This window comes from Marmota monax, unplaced genomic scaffold (genome assembly GCF_021218885.2).
Source record: "Marmota monax isolate L192 unplaced genomic scaffold, Marmota_monax_Labrador192_F-V1.1 WCK01_AAM20220418_F8-fsc00144, whole genome shotgun sequence".
Taxonomy (NCBI): domain Eukaryota; kingdom Metazoa; phylum Chordata; class Mammalia; order Rodentia; family Sciuridae; genus Marmota; species Marmota monax.
The window spans coordinates 4,094,863-4,118,025 of NW_026694618.1; the positions used below are offsets into that span (position 1 = coordinate 4,094,863).

At 38.8% G+C, this 23,163-nt stretch overlaps 1 protein-coding gene across 4 annotated transcripts in view; it reads left to right on the plus strand.

Moving 5' to 3' along the window:
• Window positions 1–23,163, plus strand: part of Slc25a13 (solute carrier family 25 member 13) — a 180,326-nt gene that overhangs the window by 132,374 nt on the left and 24,789 nt on the right. For all 4 annotated transcript variants that reach the window (XM_046422568.2, XM_046422566.2, XM_046422567.1 and 1 more), the window contains one exon: window positions 21,727–21,867. In XM_046422568.2, the coding sequence (XP_046278524.1) occupies window positions 21,727–21,867 (141 nt within the window). The remainder of the gene's footprint in view (window positions 1–21,726; window positions 21,868–23,163) is intronic.

A 23,163-nucleotide genomic window follows, 5' to 3' on the forward strand; every position in this document is an offset into this window, starting at 1 on the left:
TAATTGTTTTTTTCTGGACTGGAAATTATTTTATGTCAGCATAAAATAATTTTCTTGAAACATCATTGAGTTCAGAAGTTGGCCAAACACCTGAGCATTAACATTTGTGTGTAATGGGTTCTCGTCTTAACATTGAGTAGCCCCTTCAGCATAATATGAAATCATGGCTCCTGGTGATTCTTAAAGAGATGGATGGAATTTGGCTTCTGTCTGACTCTCTGTTTGATCATTGACCTGTCAGAGATGGCCAGGTAGGCTCCCCCTTGTTCTGTAACTTTAGTAGCATTCAGGACGGGAAAAAAAGGGAGCCTTTAGTGTCCTCAATAAAAAGGGCACACAATAATAATCACAGAGAATGGCAGGAATTGCAGAAACTGCTCTTCCCCATAAGTACTCTTCATTTCAAAAACTTCTATGCATCCATTTGAGTAAATGGATTTTCTGATTTCTAAATAGGTGTTTTCCATAGGCTGTGTCTAGCCCAGGCCTTCAGGTCATCGCAAGGGATTCAAGATAGCAAGGCATTTATTTCAGTAAGTCAGGTCGAAGAGGTTTGTTTGTTTGCTTTTAAAATTAGATTTTTAAACCTGCTAAAAAGACACAATTATAGATCTCTATAAGAATACAAAATATAAAATGAATTCTGTGATGCTCCTCAAGATTTTGGCAGTCATCATGGCTTGCTCTGCCTGGAGGTGTATTTTCTTTTCAATGAAAGCATTTTGCCGACACATGCATCTGGGTGCCAAAGAGATTGGTTGTGGCATGTATTGTCAGTGTGCCATCTGTAGGTGGTCTTGTTTACACATGCGGTCGCCCATTTCAAATGCAGAGCACAGGCTGGCATCAGATGTGGTGTCTAGTTATTGTAGAGAAGTGTAGCCCTTTTTCAAACCTGATCTAAACACAGGCTTAAAATTGGAGCCACTTGGCTTTACAGCTACTTAAAATATCTGTGAAGTTTGCCACCCTGCATCTCAAAGGCAGGTAGACAGTAGTCCTCAATGTTTCATGTCTCCCCCAGTCCAGGAAAACAGTCCTGTGGGAAGCAAACAACTCCAGGCATCTTTCCATCTCTGAGTGGAAAGATGAGTGATTCCATCTTGTGTGCATGAGAGAGAGAGAGAGAGAGAGAGAGAGAGAGAGAGAGAGAGAGAGAGTGTGTGTTTGTTTGTTTTAAGTAGTAGCAGCAGCATCTCTCCCTGCAGTCTTTGGCAAAGTTTTCCCTTAAATGGAACCAGTGTGTACTTTAGAAAGACATTGTAAGTTGCATAGCCTGGTCAGTGCAACAGAGGGTTTTGTGAGGTTGTGTCACATGAGCAGTGCCCTGCCTTAGTCCAGCCAAGCATTACTAGGTGTTGACTTGTAAGTCCCTAGGGAGCTCACCTGGCTTCATTATTACTAAGAGTCAGTACACATGGCTGACTTTTGCACTTGCAACCAAAGCTGTTCATTTCTTTGAACAAGGCTTTTTCTGTTTTATAATCTGTTTTCTACAAAAACAGAAAATATGCAGGAAGATCTTTGTCTCATAACCTCATAACTTCATAGTGCTTAGCCAGATTTTTCCAAAAACTTATTTAGTTTTTGGAAAAGTGAAAGTGATAGCATGTTTGGAGGAAACCAATCATTGACACATAAAAGGAATAAAATCTATCCCATTCCTTAACTTGATATTTTTGATATAATAATATCTGTAACTTACGAGATAAAAAACATTCTTTGGTTTCATTGACACGTCTGAAAGGGTGAATCTGACTTTATTTTAAAACTTATTTTTCATACTGAGATTAGTTTTAGTTTAGAACCTTATCAAAAATTTGACTTGGGGATGAGGTTGTGGCTCAGTGGTAGAGCACTCCCCTAGCACGCACGGGGCACTGGGTTCAATCCTCAACACCACATAAAAATAAAATAAGGTATTGTGTTCACCTACAACTAAAAATATACATATGTAAAATTTTTTTTACTTGAGTTCTCTGAGCATTTTTATAGATTAACACTTCACAGTAGTGACATATTCAGCACACTTCAAGACTAAACTAGGTGACTGAAACCAAAGTTTACAAATTCTTAAGTTTGAAAGAATTCTTTTCAGTTTACATTTTCTCTGTGAGTTGGATTTTCTACATTCTAAATTAAATCAATAGTTGTGGAAGCTCTGACAGCCCTGGACCCTCAGACTTCCCTGCACAAAATATATATACCCCTGTTTCTTCCATCCTTCCACTCTTGGGTTAGAAGCTCAGGGAGTCTGTTAGTGTCAATGGAGGTTCTTAGTAAGTGGCAGAGGAGAGGCCTGTGACCACTACAGATTCCCAGTGACTTTGAAAACTGATATACTATCTTTGTGTATGTTGTTGTTATTGCTTTCTTACTATCTTAAAAAAAAAAAAAATCCTGTATAATTCCTGTGATCTGTAGGTTATAGTTCTTCAACTTCTATGTGTCTAGTGGAATAGAGGGTTCAAATCCTGACAGTCTGAGATCTTTAGCTTTTGATAATTTTATCTTCAAAAGGACCAGCTAAGCAAAAGTAGTACTATGACTGATTTTAAGGAAGTAATAGAAATATGGTGATTAATTTATCAAGCATGAAATAAATCTAATATTCACCAAGAAAAAAAATGTTAACAATGTGTAAACCTCTGTGTTTTAAAGTTCATTTAGTAAAACTTATTTATATGCCAATAGAAAATAGTAAGGTTCTACAATAATTTTTGGAAAAACAAGTGAACCTGCTTTTGAACTATGATCCTTTAGTAATGGGGCCACAGTATTTTCCTATTGTGATGCTCATGTGTGTATTCATGTAGAAATATACCTGCTGTTTATGGAAATTTACATTTATTTTGAGTGAGCAAAATCACTGAGAATATGATCATGTCACTGGTTCTGAAAGGGATTGTGAGACTATTACCATTGGGAAAATTTGGAATGAAGAGCAGTTTTTTTTTTTTCCCCCCTCCTCTTCAGGTACTAAGGATTAAACCCCAGGCCTGGTACATGCTAGGCAAGCACTCTACCACCAGTGCTTTTTTATTTTATTTTAAATCGGGGTCTTGCTAAATTGCCCAGCTGGCTATAAACGTGGGATCCTCCTGCCTCGGCCTCCTGAGTAGCTGGGATTACAGACATGCATCACTGTGCCTAGGTTGAAGAGCAGTCTTAATTGCTGTCCCTGGCAAGTAGGCAGCATCCTAATGCTGTCCCTATCTACTTTATCACTATCATGGGGATTCCCCTGTGCATGATATTTTAATACCCGTTTATAGCCATATATCAGATGTCATTTTTGAGGCAAGTTTTTATTACTTGCCTTATCTTTTTTACATTACATTCATTTGTGGTTGATGTTTATCTTGAAAAGTTTTGGAAAACACAAAGATACATGAGTGTGCCTACCAGCAAAACTCATAAATGTAACAGGAGGCCCTTGTCCCAATTGCTTTTCCTTTCTTCATCCCCCAAGAGAACCTATCTTGAAATGGGTGTTTTTCATTCCCATGCTCGTCTTCCTGCTTTGCATTACCTATGACTGTATTCCTAAGCAATACAAATGTCTGCTTTTGAGTGTCTCATTCAAACCTGTAGGAACAACTTGATTTCCAGATTGAAGCCCTTGCATTTTCCCATCAGTGCCATTCTTATGCCTTGCTTGTCAGAAAAGAATAGTAAATGGGAGTATCACTTTCAAATGTCGTAATGTGGCATATGCTGTGTGTCTGTTACAGATGTGTAGATTTATAGGCATGTATATAGATATACTTAGGGTCGGAACAGTATATTCATTTAACCAAGTTTTGATTTCTTCCCTAGACTACAGTCATTCCTTCAGTTGCACAGTTTACACTTAACACTAGTAAATTAAAAATTTTAACCATCCCCTCTTCAAAAACACACCCTGCCTGTCTGCCTTACTATTGATCCTCCCTCTCTCCTTGTCTTTCTTTATCTCCCTCTGTCATAGCTCTTACCACCTTTTAACATTCTGTATAATTTTACATATTCATCAAATGACATCTGTTTATTTTCTGCCTCTCTCATTATAAAGGTTAGGCTCCACAAGAGCAGGGGTCTTTTTATTCATAGATGTACCCTCAAGGGTCTTAGGTAGTAGATGGTAAAGCAGACTCTTTGTAAATGTTTGTTGAGTGGAAGAATTTTAAAACTAAAATGGCTCTTAAAAGTAAGCTTGTTAAATCTGCAGTTTATCTGTGACAGATCTGGTAATGGGCTCATGCATATATATTTTCCTTTATATTAGTTATACTTCTTTCTGTCCTTAATAAAATTTATCACCTCCAAGCCATACTTCATTATGATTCCCAAACCATAAAAAGTAGAAAGCATATTGATGTTCATTATTTTATAAAGTGAAAGTGTTCTTAAAACCTCAAAAGTCTAATTTTTGAGAATTTGCATAATAGGAATGTTTTTATTTATAAAATTAATCCTTTTGAAAATTGTAACCATTTGTGCTGGGCATGGTGGCACACACCTGTAATCCTGGCAGCTTGGGAAGCTGAGGCATGAGGATTGAGAGTTCAAAGCTAGCCTCAGCAGTGGCGAGGCACTAAGCAATTCAATGAGACCCTGTCTCAATAAAATACAAAATAGGGCTGGGGATGTGACTCAGTAGTTGAGTGCCCCTGAGTTCAATCCCTGGTACCCACCCCCCCAAAAAGAAAATTGTAATCATTTGTAATAAAAGTAATCACATCTAACAGCAAGACAGTCATTATCCTGTACAGAGCCTAGGCTTTTAGTTAGTTTGGGGTCTCAAAGGCTTCACCTACAGATTGGAGTTAAGGATTAGATAGATAGCTTATTTGCCTTCTCTGGGTCTCAGTTTTCTTATTTGTAATATGGAGATAACAACTTCCTTTCAATTATCTATTATGTATAACAAGCCACTCCAACACTTAGTGGCTTAAAACAGTAATTTGTTCTTTCTCATAATGATGGGAGAGTTCTTCTGCCTGTTGGCTATGGTTTCATCTGGAGTGCTGGGCTGCTAGAAGATCCAGCTTGACCTCTCACAAATGGCAACACCCTGGGAACTCAGTGGGGCTGATGCCCAGGCCCTAGAGTTCTGCAGGTGGACTTCCCCAGGTGGCATGGCTGCCTAAGCTTCCTCATACCATAGTCTGCCCCTAAGTGGTGACATTCTGAGAGCAAAGTGAGGAGCTAGGTCTCTCAAGCCTTCCCTCTGTAGGTACGTGGCATTAATTTACTACATTGTTTGTTAAGCAGCCAGATTCAGTGGCAGGGGAAATCCACTTCAGAGTGGAGGAAGTGGCAAAGGTATTGTGGCCATCTGTAACCCGCACTCTTACCTGCCGTGGCTGTGGTGAAAATTAACAGAGATAATAAAGGTGCAGTATTAAAACATGATTCAAATGCTCCTCTTCCAATACCTGCTTTTAAATTTCTGAAATATGTATTTTGGAAGTAAGCTGTGTTGTGGGGCAGAAGCACCCTCGTTGCCCTCCACCTTGAAAAGGCTTGAGAACCAGTCCCATGTCTTCAGGTCTGTTGCTGATTCTGGAACCCATTCTTCTGTTGCAGAATGCTGATGGCCACAGGGAGCAGAGTCCAAAATGAAAATAAACATTTCAGTTAGGCTTCCCCAATGCAGAGGAATATAGTCACACTCAGTTACCTTGGGTGAAGGGGAAGTTTATTAGAGTTTGGATATGGCTTGTGGGGGACCTGGGCTACCATGAGGACTCTTGAGATCTCTGACCTTTTCTCGTTGTTTGTCTGTTTTTGATGCACTAGAGATGGAATCCAGGGCTTTACATGTACTAGGCCAGTGCTCTATCACTGAGCTATACCCCCGGCCCTAATAGTTTTGTTATTTCTCAGCAGTCAGTTTCCTCAGCTGGTCAGCCGAGCATCCTTCTTCTAAATCTGATTTTTATTTCATTTCATCTCACACTGCATTCAGTCCTGGTCCCAGGGTTTGCTTCCTGGTGGAAGTGTTTCTGCATCACTGAGGAGGAGCAGGGTTCTGATTATCCTTCACAGCGCAACAATTCATCATAAAACCTAGTGGCTTAAAAAACACTTTATTGTCTCTTGTGGTTCTCTGGGTTGACTGGGCTCAGCTGGGAGGCTCTCGTTTGGGATTTCACATGTCTTTAGGCAGATGGCAACCAGGGCTGCATTCATCTGTAGGCTTCCCTGAGCTGCCTATCTAAAGGTGGCTCACTCTTACGACTGGCCGTAATGTGCACTGTCAGCTGCCAACAGCAGAGACTGTGGTCCTGAGCACCTGCTATGACTTCTCTGGGTAACTTGGACTGTGCATACCTTGCCAGGTTGATTCTGAAAGGAGCCTTCCAAGAGCAGGCATCCGAAGAGTCCGGGTAGAAGATGCCAGACTTCTTATGGCCCACCCTTCCACTGCATTCTGTGGGTCAAGCAAGCCAGTGAGGCTAGGACAGATTCAAAAGGAGAGAGATTAGACTCTGCCTCTGAGTAGGAGTAGCAGCAAAGAATCATGCAACCCCTGGTAGGTGGTTCAGTAAGCTGTGTTGTGGGGCAGGAATACCCTTGTTACCTTTTACCTTGAGAAGGCTTGAGACCCAGTCCCATGTCTTCTCACAGATCTGTGCTGATTCTGGAACCCATTCTGTTCCAGAACGCTAATGGCCACCGGGAGCAGAAACTCACTAAAGTAGCAATAACAAGGCCTACCTTCAGGGTTTCATGAAATGAAACTGAAGGTTCTCGAGAAATGAGACAGCTCTGGGAACAGGTTCCTCTCTACATTTTTCCACTTGGCCTTCTTGGTCTCTCTCACAGTGACTTTGCATCTCTCCACACATTTTTTTACTTTTGGTCCATTTCTTCTCTTCATGGCATTGACTTTTTTAAGAATTCCCTCCATGTTCTTGCATGCTACCTGCTCTCTCTACAGTATGACTTCTCAGCCTCTCTTCATCCTCCAGCTAATTAGCAAAAGTTTAATAAAATAAATCAATAATAAATAGTGTTTAATAAAATAGTGTTTTATTTTTCATTTAATTATTGAGAGAGGAAATTAGATTGGCAAATCTCATTTTAGGTAAAAGGCAATGGCGGCATGGAATCATGACCCTACCCAGATTGAATGAATGTGCTTAACAATTCATTTTCCACCATCTGTGTATCTTCTAACCTTTTTTGTACTGTTTTGTTTTAGCTCTGAATTCTGTAAGTATTCCTTGAATAATAGTGTGGGTTCTTCCTTTATAAGATATACCAAAAGCTGTCTTCCTTATGATTGAGCTTGAAATCTCTTGAGATTTTGGACCCAATCATATCAAACCAGAAAGAAAATTTCCTGATGTAATGAGCACATAGGCTCTGGCAATCAGAGCTGGTCAGGCAGGTTGCCAAAAGTGGATTTAAGTCCAACTTTGGTGATCTTTTCTTTCTTCCCAGGGCTTCCTGTGGAGACATGGCCTCACAGTGTAGTTTTCTTAAGACAGAATTTTTATTTCACTGTACAAGTCTCTGCACATATCCTACTTATAAATAGAAGGTGATGTGAAGCTCAGTCATTAAGTTGAATTTCTGTGAAGTCACTCCCGTGTGACATGTCAAGTAACCAAGATGATATTATGGAAATAAGTTTATTATTTTTAATGTATATACCTTTATAATTCACTTGTAGTTTAATGGAAATCTAATGGTTGTTACACTTTTTTAAAATTTTATTATTTGGAATATTTTCTGTATTCCATAAGTATTTTTTGCATACTCCCACCTGTAAATGTAAGAACATATTACAGATTTTCTTAATTTGTCCTTGTGCTTTACGCTGTCAACTCCTATTGATTTAAGGCTTAGAGACTGTAGCAGGTGTTATGTATGACCTGCTGTCTTTGTCAGATGCAATCACTGCTTCACCACTTGTGAAGATTTTCTTTTACAACTGTGTGCTGTGTCCTTCAGAACTTAGGTAAATGCTGAGGAAACCTAGACATCCACGTGATGAGCAGAGGGCACATATCTCACTGTTGCGTGTGCCTAGTATTATGTCTGATGTACAGTACATGCTTAAAAAACATCTGTTGAATGAATACATGTTTGACTGGAAGGTGTTGGTGATGAGGGCAGTTGTGGAATTGGAAAGGAAAGGTGGTCACTTCATATTCCCTATTCCTATTAATCTAGAGGAAGATGGCCAGTGAAGAGGTATTAACTCCAAGGAAGGCAGGTGAAGGAATTGATGGGCTTTCCCTAGAAGCTGTAACCACATATCCACTATGCAGAGTGTTTCACAAGAAAAAATTCCATGAACATTCAGTGGTAGAGCAGCCTTTAAAAAGGACTCTGTTTATTTTATTTGACTTCATTCCTAAAAATGTCAAATAACCCCTCAATATATTCAGAACCCCAAGAACAGGAAGAAGATAATAACATGGGACATTTGGTATAGTTTATTTATTTTAGCTTCTCTTTTAAGTAGAAAAGATTGTATTGAATGGTTAACATGTGAAATTATCTCAGAACCATGAAGGAATAATAAAAAAGGGGAGGGGGGCTTTAAAAAAGGAGCTAATGAAACAAACAAAAAAAATGTTAGCCATAGCAGTATCCAAATTTGAAGATCTCTGAAAAGCCAAGGAGGCAGCTCCATCATAGTTCACCCAAGAAGTCTCTTATGTGATAGAACTGAGACCATGCCTATGACAGAGTTCCTCTGCCTGCCTGCCTCTGTGAGGGGAGAGGAGGGAATCTTTCTGCAGATGACTTTCATTTGGACTGGGAAAAAATTTTTAAAAAATATCTGATGGTACTAAGGGTCTATGTTACTAAGGGTTTTCTATATTAAATATAGATTTAATATGTATTTATACAATGAAACTTAACCTCCAGTGTGATTGTATTAAGGGTTGGGCTTTGCAGAAGTGATTTAAGTCCCGAGGGCAGAACTCCTCACAAATGGGATTATTGCCTTTATACAAGGAACCCCAGAGAATTTCTTCATCTTTATGCCATGTAAAGACACAACAAGAAGATGGCCTGGACCCTGACCATGGACCTTCAGCCTCTAGAACACTAAGAAATAAATGGATGCTTTTTGTGAGTTGCCCAGTCTCTGATATTTTGTTATAGCAGCTGAACAGACTGAGACAAGGATGGCCTACCTGGCTACGGGCTGCTTCAGAGGTTCAGCAGTGCCTCATTAGTGGGGAAGTCCACCTCTCATAACAGGGAGAGCCAATCAGGTGTCTCTTTTCTGCTTTCTTCCCTTCCCCTCTTTAGAAAAGTCTCAGAAGTCAACACACTTCGAAACATTGGACCTTCTTTCTGGATTTCTAATAAATTGGGGTGGGGGGGTTATGATATGAAAAATTAGAAGGAAGATTGGGTCACAGCTTTCATGCAGTTGAGGTACTTCAGACATGGAAGGTCTGTAAAGCATTAAGTGATTCTGGTGGTAGTAGTCAAAATAGACATGTGTAACAGGCAGAGCCTAAATGTTAACATATTTGACAGGTCTGTAACTTAATTGCTTTTTAATGTCAGTCAAATAGATTCTGCTTTGGTTTCTTGGCCAGGCTTCTGTAGACCTATTAAAAACCTATGAAGCTGAAAATATGAAACTTTAATATTTGTGAAATGTGTAAACAGAATAGACTTTTTCTGTCTTACCCTGTGGTTGAGAAATTAGGACGTTTCAGTTTGGTACCTGTCTCAGAAATAGTTAAATGGTAAGAATCTATTTTCTTTTCAAAGTTGTTAAAAATGCAGTTACAGACTTTTTACTAAAGAACTAAGTTTACATACCAAATCAAAGGAGAAAAATCTTATGTTGCTTTATTTTAGAAATGTGTCATTAGTTAGAAACTGTAACTCAGTATCTTAGTTTTCTAGGGATGCCATAACAAATACCACAGACTGTGTTACTTAGCGACATCAATTTATTTTCTCACAGTTCTGGAGACTAAAAGTCCAAGATTACGTTGGACAGGTTTAGTTTCTCTTGAGGCCTTTCCCATTTGCTTTCCCCTTTGTCCCTAGGTTCTCATAGGGTCACCGCCAGTCTGTGTGCTGTTGAACCCTAATCTCCTCTTCTTGTAAGGACAGGGGATTAGGGCATACCCATATGATTTCATTTTACTTTAATTACCTCTTTAAAGGTCCTATCTCAAAATATAGTCTCATTCTGAGGTTGTCATCCTGAATCCTTTTGGAGTTAGGACTTCCAGGTATGAGTTTTGGAGGTATGTAATTCAGCCCGCAATAACTAGCATTTAAGAAGTACTTTTCTCAGCTTGCAATGAGAACTTAAGTTTCTGATTGCAGGAGGGTGGCATTTCTTGTGAGGACACTGAGCCTAACACACTTTACATTCAGAGCCAGATAGAGTGAATGGCCTTGGACTTCATGTAGCCTCACATTTGTAACTTCTTTATGAGGTGCTGCATGCCTGCCTTCAGTTCTTGGAAATAGTAGTCAACTGCTAGACAGCAAAGCATGTGAATTTAATCAATTCACTGGTATTTGTTGAATATCTGTTTTGTACTTGTGACCTTCATATACAATAATACTACTTGTGCTGTATACAGATTATTTTCATGTCTCTATTTAACATTGCGTTAGTAAGAGAGTAAATGGAAAATATGTTGACGTTTAAGTTTCCTAAGAAACCTTTATTTTCTAATTTATTCAAATGGCAAATACTGTCATCACTTATAGTCATTTTAATGTAACATAAAACATGAGGCATTTACTAGTATAGACCTTATTTATAGTTACAATTTTGTTTGTATCTTAATAATCAAAATAATGTATTTGGGTTTTAGTTTTTTAAAAAAGTCATATTCCATAACTTCTTATTAATCTATTTTTGACACATGTAAGCACATATTTTAGAATGTCAGTGTGCAATTAGATATTCTTAGCACATGTCATTTGTGAAAAGCACTTTAAATCTAAGTACATTCAATTGAGCATAATTAAAATATCAAGATACATATTCTTCATATACATTTTGCCACTTAATTTTTTAAGTAGCTATGAGTATGTACCATGTGAATTCAAATTAAAGGAAAGTGATTAAATTATGGTTATATTTAAGGCTTTTAGTTTAAAACATAGCAGAAATTATCCAGATTAAAAAAAAAAAAAGTACACTATGTTTTCTGTGGACTACAGAATGATCATGGTTTTGATTGTTTTTAAATACAAGACTGTGAGCATTCTCTGAATATTCTCCAAACTAGAATGGTTTGGGGGAAAAATAGGAAAGCATCCTATTTTTTTCATCTTAGGTGTTCTTTTGACTTTGACTCCTCAGGTCCCAGGAAAGAATGTTTGGGCATGCTATCTCAATAAAGCAGCATTGGAGAAAGTTTGTTTAGTTCATACAGGTAAAAGAAAATGGATTGTGGAGAAACAGGAACTAGAGCTCCTGAACCAATCCTATAGATTCATTAATGCAGCCTGCTGATACTTCTTATATTTACAATAATGAGCAGGCAGCCGTGGCCAGTCATTTGAAAATCCATGTTTAACTGTAAAACTGACTCGTCCACACCTTAGACCTAAAGAATATCATCAATTTAGTGAGGGTCATTGTTCTTAGACTACTTGGGGAAAATGGGACAGTATATTAGGATTCTAGATTATGTTGCCTTTCTAAATATTTCATTTCTTAAGACTCTGTTTCTTTCTTTCCTTTTTTTTTTTCTAAAAAGAAGAGGTAGCTGTACCAGTCCCTATCACAAAATTCCTTCCGCAGAGTTAGAAATGTCAACAGTGAAGTAAATAGTTATGTAACTATTATGGAATTTGGGTCACAAAACTGTGAGGAAGAGAAGAAGAAACCACACTTGGAGAAGCATCTGGGCATGGCCTAAGAGAAGCCATGCTAGAAGCTACGCTTCAGTTTCTTTGCAGACTGTCCTTCTAGCCCACTTCAGAGGGGAGCATTAGAAGAACAAACCTATAATTTTACTTTGCACCATGAGAACCATATCGTGTGAAAAATTAGTGTATTTGGAAATAACAATGTTCTGTGTAGATAGAACCTCTCTACTTGGGCTTCATGCTGGCCCAGTTGGAGCTTTGCCATCTCCTTTCCCTTAGTTGCTCTCAGCCTCCTGGACACACAGAATCACAGTAGCCAAACTATCATGAGGAGATGTGAACTTGGGCTTTTTGGTTGAGAGGTGAGACATCCATCCTTCCTACCTTGAGCCACTATGCTATATTTAGGTAAAACCTCTACCTTTATAACCATTTTGCAAAGTTATTTGAATAAAGTTAAAATTATCACCAGTTGTAAATTTTGGAATCTAAATCATGCCTTAGATTCAGATTTAGCATGATATAGGGATTTGACTACTCATTAGTTTGGTTTCCTCAAGATTTATTAACATACAAAGAAAAATTTAATGCATCTGATGAAAATCCAATTATATTGTATCTAAAGAAACATTTCCCCTTCATATTTCCCCTCCATATGTGCATTAGTGTCTATGAATCATTTATTTATCTCATGGACAGAGTTTCACCACGACATGGGAATTCCAGTCCACATGACTAGATTAACCAAAAATGCAGGCAGATACTCCATTCAAGCAAGAAAACCGAAAATGAATCAGTTTTAAAGCTCATTTTCTTTAACAGTCAGCAAATAAGCATAAGTGTTCTGAGCTTTGGTTTGAAATCAGGCCAGACTGGGTTCTGCCTTGGGCAGAACTCTGTGCTTCTGTTTTCTCATCTCCAAAGGCAGGAACACCACAGCCTGCATTGGCATGATTATGGGGATGTGGGAGAGCACAAGAAGAGTTTAGCACAGTGTCTGCTACGTGGAAAGTGTTCCACAAATGTCTGGCCCTGATTTCCTAAGGTAGGGGGGTTGCAGGGGACTTTAGTCTTTCAAAAAGTTATAATTATGTTTTATTTCTAGTCACACTGGTAGAGTAGTTTGTTGTTGAACAGTCAATCTCAAGGTGACTTCTTCCACCTGGTTGTTGGGAAAACCCATCCTGTCAGAAAGGGACCTTGAGGGGCAGACTCAATGTTTGTGGACATTGTTAGAGGGCTGGCCAAAACAGTCAATATAGAAATCAAGGTGTGGTTAGAAACTGTCAATATAGAAATCAAGGTGTGGAGAGCCACATATTAGAGGAAAGGGTACAGCCTGCAAGTGCCATAGAGGACAGAAAGAGAGGTGCATTGGCACATGAGAAAACTGAAGAAAGGAAGGAAGAGGAAAAGTGCCTCAGAGGAAGGAGCAATTGGAGTCCACAACTGGGCCGCTTTTCCCTCTGCTGGAGAGCCCTCAGACATAGGAAATCAATTTGAAAACTAGACTGTAAAATGATCCCTAACACACCTGGTTAGAGATAATTCCCATACCATCTCTGAATGTTATGCAGCAAAATCTTGACCTCCTTGCACTTGTGTACTTTCATTTTTTTGGATTCCTCTAGCACACAGGACCTCTTTACTATATAGCCTATAGATAAAGAAAAAACAGAACCCTGGGAAGCAAGAGTCAATAGGCTCTGGATGCTATCCCAGAAAGATTGAGCTGTATTCCTCATCAGCCCCTGGGATTGATGATGAATACATCCTACTCATCCATTTTTAAAGAAAAAAGATTAGCAAATCATAGTAACTCACTAGGAGGCCGCCAAATAATGTGCTTTGGGCAGAGGGATTCCTAACTACAGATAGAAAGGCCCCACAGACACGGGGTGACTGTGTCACCCCGCAGTACTTCTTGTCTGGCTTTTTGAGGTACTCAGTGACTCCCCATGTTTGGATCTTTTCATTTCTCTGGTGTCCTGCTACACTTACAAATTTTCTGACAGTATAGAAATTTGTGAATGTATTTGGACACCAAATTCTCTACCTGACTGTTCAGAACATTCCTGTCTTCACACACTTTTGGAAAACCATATTGGGATTTTATTTAGAAAATTGTTTTGAATCTTAAATTAATTTGGGGGGAAAATGATACCTTTATAATGTTTGACTATTATATTCATTTATAAGAAAACTGATGTTTTATATTTACTTTTTAAATTAATTTACAGAGAAATTGACATCTTTATACCATTGAATCTCCTGAACTACATACAGTGCTTGTTTTTCTACTATTTAGATACTTTGTGTCTCTTAAAAAAACAAAAAACAAAAAAACTAGTTTTCTTCATTTTGAAAGTTCTTTTAAAATAAGTGGCATTAGTCAGAAATAACAACATGAAATATATAGGATCAAAATGAAGAAAACTTTTTGTTTAAAGAGACATGAAGTATCTGAATAGTAGAAAGGGGGTGGAGAGGGGAGGGGATATGGGGATAGGAAGGATAGTAGAATGAAACAGACATTATTACCGTATGTATATATGTGATTGCATGACTGATATGATTCTACAACCTGTACAATAAGAAAAATGAGAAATTATACCACATTTATGTATAATATATCAACGTGCATAAATGTATTCTACTGTTATGTGTAACTAATTAAAACAAACTTAAATTTTTTTAAAAAAAGAAGTTAACGTGTAAGATTATTTTTGGTGTACCATTTCCATCTTTCTCTTTAAAGATACATGTTTTTGAATGTCAGGATCCATCTTCTTAAAAATGCTACAGAATTTTTTTATTATACCCATGCCAGTATTCAGTGTGAATAGAGTAAGTTAATCAAATGTTCTTGTTCAGGACTTGCCAATAATAGCCAGGGTAAGAATCCACATGGCACTGAACTTAAGTCATTGCTCATCTACAGTCCTATGTGCACCTAGTAGGCTCCTAATAGAGCACCCATCACTGGGCTGCTCAGGTTCTGGGTTCCCTGGGACAGGTGCAGATGCAGAGCCCTGTGTGAAAACAGATGGGGGCCCATTGTGTCTCCTGGTGTATTTGGGTTGTGAAACAGAATGCATGAGCAGTTGTCTGTGGACTCATCTTTAGAGTCAGTAGCTACTTCAGCCCTGTGTACCGATCAGACTGACTTCACCATAACTTTCTTATGGAGAGCCAGAATACTATCTTATCATTGATTTTCCAAGGGGATCGACTATTATTTTGGTTGATGCATCAGACCTTGATTTGTGTCTCCTTGTGCCAAACCCTGTTCCATTTGATTCTGTTTATCTTCAAAGCACAAATGGGAAAATGACCAGTCATCAGTCTTGGTCTTGTAACAAAATTGCTCCCCAGTTCTATGAGTGTCATGAAAGCAAAGGCTTCATATTTGTATCTTCCACTTCTCCTCTTCCTCTACTTGGAACTTGTGCTGTTTTGCTTAACCGAGGAGTAATTATCTCTACTTCTGTTTCATCTCCACAGTCTCCTTTTCCCCCAGGTCTTTTTTCCTTAACTACCCTAAGTAAATTTTCATTTGCTCTCACAAATCACTATCATCTTCCCCTTCATCAGAAGGTGTAGACCACACAGCTCTTTAAATCCTCAGCCTCCACTTTGCCGTCGCTGGTCCCTGGTCCCTGGTCCTGGTGGGCTCCACTTAGCCTGCCTGTGTCAGCAGATGCCGTTGGCTACTTCGCCACCTGCCTTCTGTAAGCTTGTCTCTTGCCTTCTGTGCCCGGATGACCGTAACACTGCTGTGTATCGGTGGTTTCTCATCCCTTCTTAGGTCTCTTTTTTTTCTTCCTCCCACTCCATATAAGTTCTTCCCTTCAGTTTTTTTTTTTTTTTTTCCCCATCACTCCCCTGCTTCTGATTTATGTGGAATTAGCCCTCACATGTCTCGTTCTTTTTTCCAAACTCACTCTTCCTTGCCTTTTGTCCTATTTCTCTTTAAAACCCTTTGTTCCTCTTAAAGAGATGCAAAAATGTGGGTCCTTCTTTGTCCCATATTCTGCAGCCAAACCCTCTTGGTCTCTATTGCATTCATTACTCACCTCCTAGTTCATTACAGAAGTAATTGTTCTAATTGTGGACTTTCATTTCTCACCTACTCTGCTAAAACCCTGGTTGTTAACCCTAATTGCTATCCCTGCCTCAGGGCTCTCTTTCCCTAATACCCCCTCTTCCTCTACTGCCTAGGCACCTTCCTGATGTGTAGATACTAGTCAGACTACTCTCCAACTCCTAAACCATGTTTACCCACTACCTTCCTTCTACAAGCTCACACACACCAAGTCCAGTATGCAACCCTGTCCATCAAGATGGTGTCACAGACCTTCCATGATTTGGCCCAGCAGAGGGATTTTCAGCTATCCTCTTTCATACCACTTCCATAGCAGTAGCAGTATGAGTGCTCAGGTGTCACTTCAGTAGCTCCAGGTAGAATCCAAGTCCTATCTTCCCAGCTGTGTGACCCTAGGCAAGGTAAATAACCTCCTTTACTCCTCTCAGCTTTAGTTTATGATCTTAAAAGACTTTATGATCTTAAAAAGACCAACCCAGCAGCAGGAAAAAAAGATTATAAACTCTTACCACAATGCCTGGTTTAGTAAGCACTCAGGTGAATGCTGGTGGATGATGATGTAGATCTTATCATCTTTATAAACCCCACCATGTTATCTTATGTGCTTTACCACTTCCTGGAACATCCCAGCCAGAACTCTTGCCCTCCTCTGAACTGTCATACCAATTTGTCTGGACCTTAACTCTTATCACATGGAATAGTTTTACCTTTTCTCACATACCATTTCCTACACTTGTAAGTCATGTAGTTATTGAACTCCATAGAGAATTCTTTCTTCTGCTTGCTTTCCTGGTAGCCTAAGCAAACTGCAATATTAGTTGCAAAGTGAAATGCCCTACACTGGGCAGCTTAAACTACAGAAATTTATTTTATCACATTCCTGAAGCATGGGAGTCCAAGATCAAGGTATTGGCAGGATTGGTTTCTCTGAGGCCTCCCTCCATGGCTTAGAGATCACTGTCTTCCCTGAGTCCTCACATAGCCTTTTCCCCGTACCCTTAAGTGTCTGTGTTTAATTTCCTGTGCTTATAAGAATACCAGTGAGATTGGATTAAGGCACACCTTAAAGACTTCATTTTGACTTAATTCTCTTTTCAGAGGCCTATCTCCAAATACATGGTCACATTCTGAAGCGCTGGTAGTTAGGTGCCTCAAAGGGGTTAGTCAAGGTCAGCTATGACTTATGGTACAACACAATTCAGCTCATAACAATTGCTTTAATCTTCTTCCGGTCTCCATTTACTCCTTGGTAAAATCTGGAAAAAAAAAAAAAAAGCAAACACCTTGAATGACTAAAAGATTCACAGTATATGTAAAGCAATACCTTAGTAGCCCCTGATGGACAGGAATGCTTTCTTGTCTTGTGTCCTTGCAATTCCCAGTACAAACTTTGAACACATTGCTTATAAATATTTGGTAAACAAATAAATGAATGAATGATGGAGTTGTAGAAGTGGTCTTTAATAGGTGTGTTTCTTTCTAAGATGGATTCAGTAACAAAGACTATGACAGGAAACCTGTAGAGAAGAAAGTGTCCCCACTGTAAAAACAATATGCCACACGGAGTTCAGTATAGAAAATCTCCCCATCCTCCTTGTCACACTCCAAAAAGTCATGGGGAAATGATTTGTGACAAAATTGCATGCACAAAAAACCAGAATCTTCACACAGCCAGAGCTCTCAAGTGATGAGAGACACAAAGACATTGCACACAATAGGTGTTCCTGTTCCTTGTCTGCCGATTCAGCTATCTTTGATCTCTGTGAAGGAGCAACATGGCTAAGGTACTGTGAAATGAAGTCTTTAAGGTGGGCCACAGAGCACCACTCTGCCTGCTGCTCATCCAACTCCTGGTCTTCATTCACCGTGGTCAAGCCGCAGTGATACTCAGACACTGTGCATCTGATGATAAGCATCTTCTCTCGGTGCCTTAGAGTCTCGAATTTCCTTCCAGCCTGACTCCAAAGGACCTGTTTCATCTTTGACACCTTTACAATGTGCCACTTTGAGTCTGTAGATTCTTTCTTCCTGAGTCCACCAGGGTTTATTTTTTCCTGGTATCATTGCACTCTTTCCCCCTGATGAACTCTCTGAAGTGGATTTGTCTCGCATCATTCTCAGTGATGAGAGCTCAATTGGCTGTTCTGAAAGAATTGGTTATCTGTCAATTGGCTTGGAGTCAGGGAGCTGAGTATTTATATTTGACTAAATATACATTGTTCAGAACTTTTACAAGCAGTAGTAAATACAGAAGATAATAGACAACAATCTGTAACTAAAATTGTACCCTTTAATAAAGCAGCATTTGGTTATGAGATCAGAGGTAAAAAGTGAAATTTACTCTCTGAAATAATATGGAAGACTTGAGACTAGAAATCATAGTCTTAAGGGGGGCTTAGTAAACCCTCGGAACTTAGTAAACCCTTGGAATTAACAGTGATTGGCAAGCATGTTGGCACATGCCTATAATCCCAGCTACCTGGGAAGCTGATGCAGGAGGGCGGTGAGGAACTGAAGGAACTCTGTCAACTCTCATTGCCCAAAATAATTATTTTTTTAATAAGGGCAAATGCAGAAATTATTGAGCTGTGTAGAGTCGGGTCTAGAAGGCACTGTTTTTCACAAGCTCTGCAGGTGATTGTGATTTGCAGCCAAGAAGGAAAACCAGCTCATTAGGAGAAGGGGAAAGAAACCTGAATGTGTGGAACCACTGTGCTATCTTGGGCACTGTGTGGCAGCTGGACATTCGTGGTCTCTGCTCTTCCTGGCAAGCAAGAATTTGATCGATGTGGGGGCCAAGGCTGGCTCTTCACACAAGGTGCTCAGCTACCTCCTTACCTTCTGTTGCCAGGGCTTGAATGCAGGTGGGCTGCATTTCTCTTCTGTTCTCCAAGAAGATGGTATGCTCTGATTACACTTTATTTTATCCCCAGTAGAGATGATCTTACCATTGTTGGCTCTTTTAGAAATGAGTCCTCAAGCTAACACCATCCAGGTGAAACTTTCTCATCAATTTTGCTCCTATAAGATAGTTTTTATATTTTAAATTTTTGTTCATTTTTGTGAGTCTCTTGATACCATTTCACTTTTATACGCTTCATTTCATTTCACTGTGTGCTTCTGATCCAGAAGCACACACAGAATGCTTATCATACACTTAGTGTAGTTGCAAAAATCTGTTTCATCTCTTCATTCTGCAGCCTTCAACAACTTCCTTCATGATCCATTGAAAAGATAAATACAAATCCACAGAACACTAAGGGCAGTAGACAGGCAGGGGATGTTCTTACCAAGTAAGGCAGTGGCAGCATATGAGCCAAGCAGGGCTGCTCTGAGCCATAGAGTAAGGGAACAGGCTGCCTGTGGACCAGGACACTCCACCCTCTGGGGTGCCACCCCATTCTCTGCTTCCTACTTTATGAGGGCCTCCTGGGTCTTTCAGTGAGCCCAATCCAGGTCGTTCCTACCAAGCTCATTTGGCTCATCCCCTCAGAGGTGAAGCCGATGAGCATATCATGATAAAAGCAGCCAAGAAGAGATAGTCTGCCATTGTCAACGCTGGTAAATGGTGTTCCTGTCTAAATGTGGAGAGAGGGGAAATCCTTGTCTGTTTTTAAGAACAACTGTGTCTTGATTATGATATCAAATTGGTAAAAATGGAAAAACAATTTGATTTAGAGTTAATAAATGAACATTTTTCTTTGAAGTTATGCACAAGTATTTATTTTTCTTTATAGAAGTAGCACATGATATCTCTTTCTATATATGTGTGTGTACAAATATATATACATTTTACATATATATAATGTGGGCACGCGCACACACACACACACACGAAAAAAATAGAAGAAGTAAACTATTTGAAATCTTACTACTCCCAAAGCACCACATTATGTCTTCTGTGTAGTAGGGTACATCAGGGGGAAAAGCCTACATGTATTTTAAACATATTTAATGTTTAGAGTTTCTAATTAACAGTATCTATTGAATATTTCTCCACACAATTATTTTTTTAAATGCACAGTATCTCAACATGTGGACATGCTCAAATTAATCTATCCCTTGTCATTGTATATTTATTTTGTTTCTTACTTACTGTCATCTATTATAAATAATAATGGTCTTCAAAGACCATCTTTGTAGCCAGTTATAATTAGCCAAGACCATTTTATGAGGCTGCATACATTGAGGACTGAGAGTAGAGAATCTACCAAGAGGTAGTTTGGTGTGATATTGTACCAGTTGCCCTAATGACATCTACTAAGCTGTAAAACGGCAGCTCTGTGTCTGTGGTCTGGCTTTGGTGAGGTTGCTGTATAACAGGTATTCTGAACTGTGCTACATAGTAACCTTAGTTTTGGTATATAAAATTTAGTATATTCGTGACAATGAATAGCAAGTTGAAGTACACTATAAAATAATATAATTGCTGATAATAAGCATAGGCTTAGCTTCAAAATAGCTAGCTTAAAATTTCCTGTATAGTGCATTTTAAAGATTTCACTAATGTTCTTGGAGGAGTGGCATCCAGCCATTTCTGGAATGAAATAACACACATTGTTTATAGTTTAGACCATAATTGATTTAATGCATATTTTTACTACTTTGACAAACCATTTATCTTATATGAAAAGAATAATTCTCTCCACAGGTAATAAATAAAATTATAATTCTATAAAATGGTATTTGATGAGCCACGAATTTTTTTAAAATATTAATTTTTTAGTTGTAGTTGGACACAATGTCTTTATGTCACTTATTTGTTTTTATGTGGTGCTGAGGATCGAACCCAGGGTCTTGTACATGTGAGGCGAGTACTCTACCACTGAGCCACAAACCCAGCCCCCACAATTTTTTTTTAAGATTGTTTTTTAACCTAAGTGGATGTGTTCTCTGGCTGTTTTTTACTTTTTTGCTACTGTGACTGAAAGACTTAAAGAACAATTTGAGGAGGAAAAGTTTATTTGGAGACTGATGGTTTCAAAGATCTCCATCCATAGATAGCTAACTCCATTCCTCAGGGCCCGACATGTGGCAGAACATGATGGCAGATAGTGTGGTGGAGGAAAGCAGTTGTGGGCATGGCACCTAGGAATAGAGAGGTACAGAGAGAAAGAGAGAGTGCTCCCCTCACCAGACAAAATATAAATTCCCATGGTGTATCATAGTGCCCACCTCCTCCAGCCGAATCCTACCCGCTTTTAGTTACCACTCAGTTAAGCCCTATCAGGTGATTATTTCACTGATTGGGTCAAGGCTGTCAGAACCCAGTCATTCTTGCATTGTCTCAGACATGAGCTTTTAGGGGACACCTCACCTCTAAACCATAGCACTGGTGATATTTGAATCATCCTAGAATCACAAAATCCATTATTTAAGAACGTTTGTCGTCCTGTTCCCCTCCTATTCTTAGAGGTAAGTGTGTCTCTGTGTTTGGATAATAACATGATTTTATTTCTTCCTCTGCATACGTGGCTTTGAGCCTGTGTGGCAGTTGCTTGTACTTCAAAGAGTCTTTGCTATTGAATGAGGATTCAAGTGAGGCCAATGGGAAATCTTCTGGTCTTGGTGCTCTCACAGCCTCCACATTAAGGAGGCAGGATCTCCACCTGAGGCTTCTAGACAGTAACTATATTTTGATTCAAGCTTTTGATCAACAAGCTGTTTTAATTGATGGGACAAAGACTGAAACTAGAGTCTCTTTAGCACAGAACTTCTAAGCTTTATTGAGAATAATTGTTCATTTCTTTGTGACCCACCTTACCATTTCCCAGCTTTGATCTTAAATCTTTTCTCTATCTTTTTAGGCTGGAGGCTCCCAAGTGATTTTCACAAATCCTTTAGAAATTGTCAAGATCCGTTTGCAAGTGGCTGGAGAAATCACCACTGGACCCCGAGTCAGTGCTCTGTCCGTCCTGCGAGATCTGGGGTTCTTTGGCATCTACAAGGTATCTATTAATCATTTGTTTGATTGCTTGATCATTTGCTAAACTAGTAACTGTTCATCAACATGAAATTGATTTTTCCTGTGAAGAAATGGTCTTCTGGAACCCATAGGGAGGTACCCATTCTGCCATCTGCCAAAAAACTGCCATCACAGATACACAAATCCAAGCTGACTATGATGTGAATGGTGTCCACAGCACAACTCTTTACAGCATCACTGGCTGGGGCTTTATTTTGATTTGTTATTGATACAAAATCTAATTCTCCATGTCCTCCTTCATGAGGAATATATGCAAGAATCCTAGGGCACCATCTTCAGGAGGCATCCTGAGTTCAGTTAACCTATACCAGGGCAAGAATTTTATTTTTAATCCTACACATTGGCCCTATCTGTGTTTTCTATGTCTACGCCACCTCTCAATTATTATAAATCTTAACCATTTTTCATTTAGAAATGGTTTTTCAGAATTATTGTAAAAACCAAACTTTCAGAGGATATTTGAAAATTTTCATTCACACCATTCTACCATAAAGTTGTAATGAAATATACCAAAATCATTTGTATATATGCCCTGCTGTAAGACTATCACCATTTTTCAGTAAGATTCCAAAAAAATGTTTAGGCCAACTTGAATAAGTAAACCTTTAAGAACATAGGGGGAGAAGTCAAATGTATACTTAAAGTAGTTTCTTATATTTACACAGAAATTATAAAAACAATTATATGAAATTAATAATGGTTTGTTCCCATGGCTAATATTAAGAAATGTCTTATTCCAGTTATTCTTGTAAATTTTAAATCAGTGTCTTGATCACTACTTAATTTTTTTTTTAAATCATCTATTAATGTGGTTTTACAGAGCATACTGTCTTCGTTTTTACCCTCTGCAAGATATAGCTCTTTTCATCTTCGTGTACAATATTGTCCCTGGAAATTTTATCCCACAGACATATAATATTGAGAGAGTTGATTTCTGTTTTCCTGGTCTCAGTTCATACCGAGTGGGTATAATTGATCCCCATGAATTTCAGTTTACTACCATATTGCTTTTTAGAGAACTTTTTAATATCTTGTTTTGACATTCAGTGCAGCATTTGTGAGATCTTACCCCAATACTTTTTTCCCCCTTTTTGACTACCCAGAATTCTTCAGGTAATCTCACTAAATATCCAGAATTAATAATAATTGAGGTCATTTCAGGCACATCTACATTCCCCAAATGATATTTATCATGGTCAAGTGGTTAGAAAGAGCACCCCATAAGCTGAGCCTTTGTAAGAATCAAATACAATGTGAT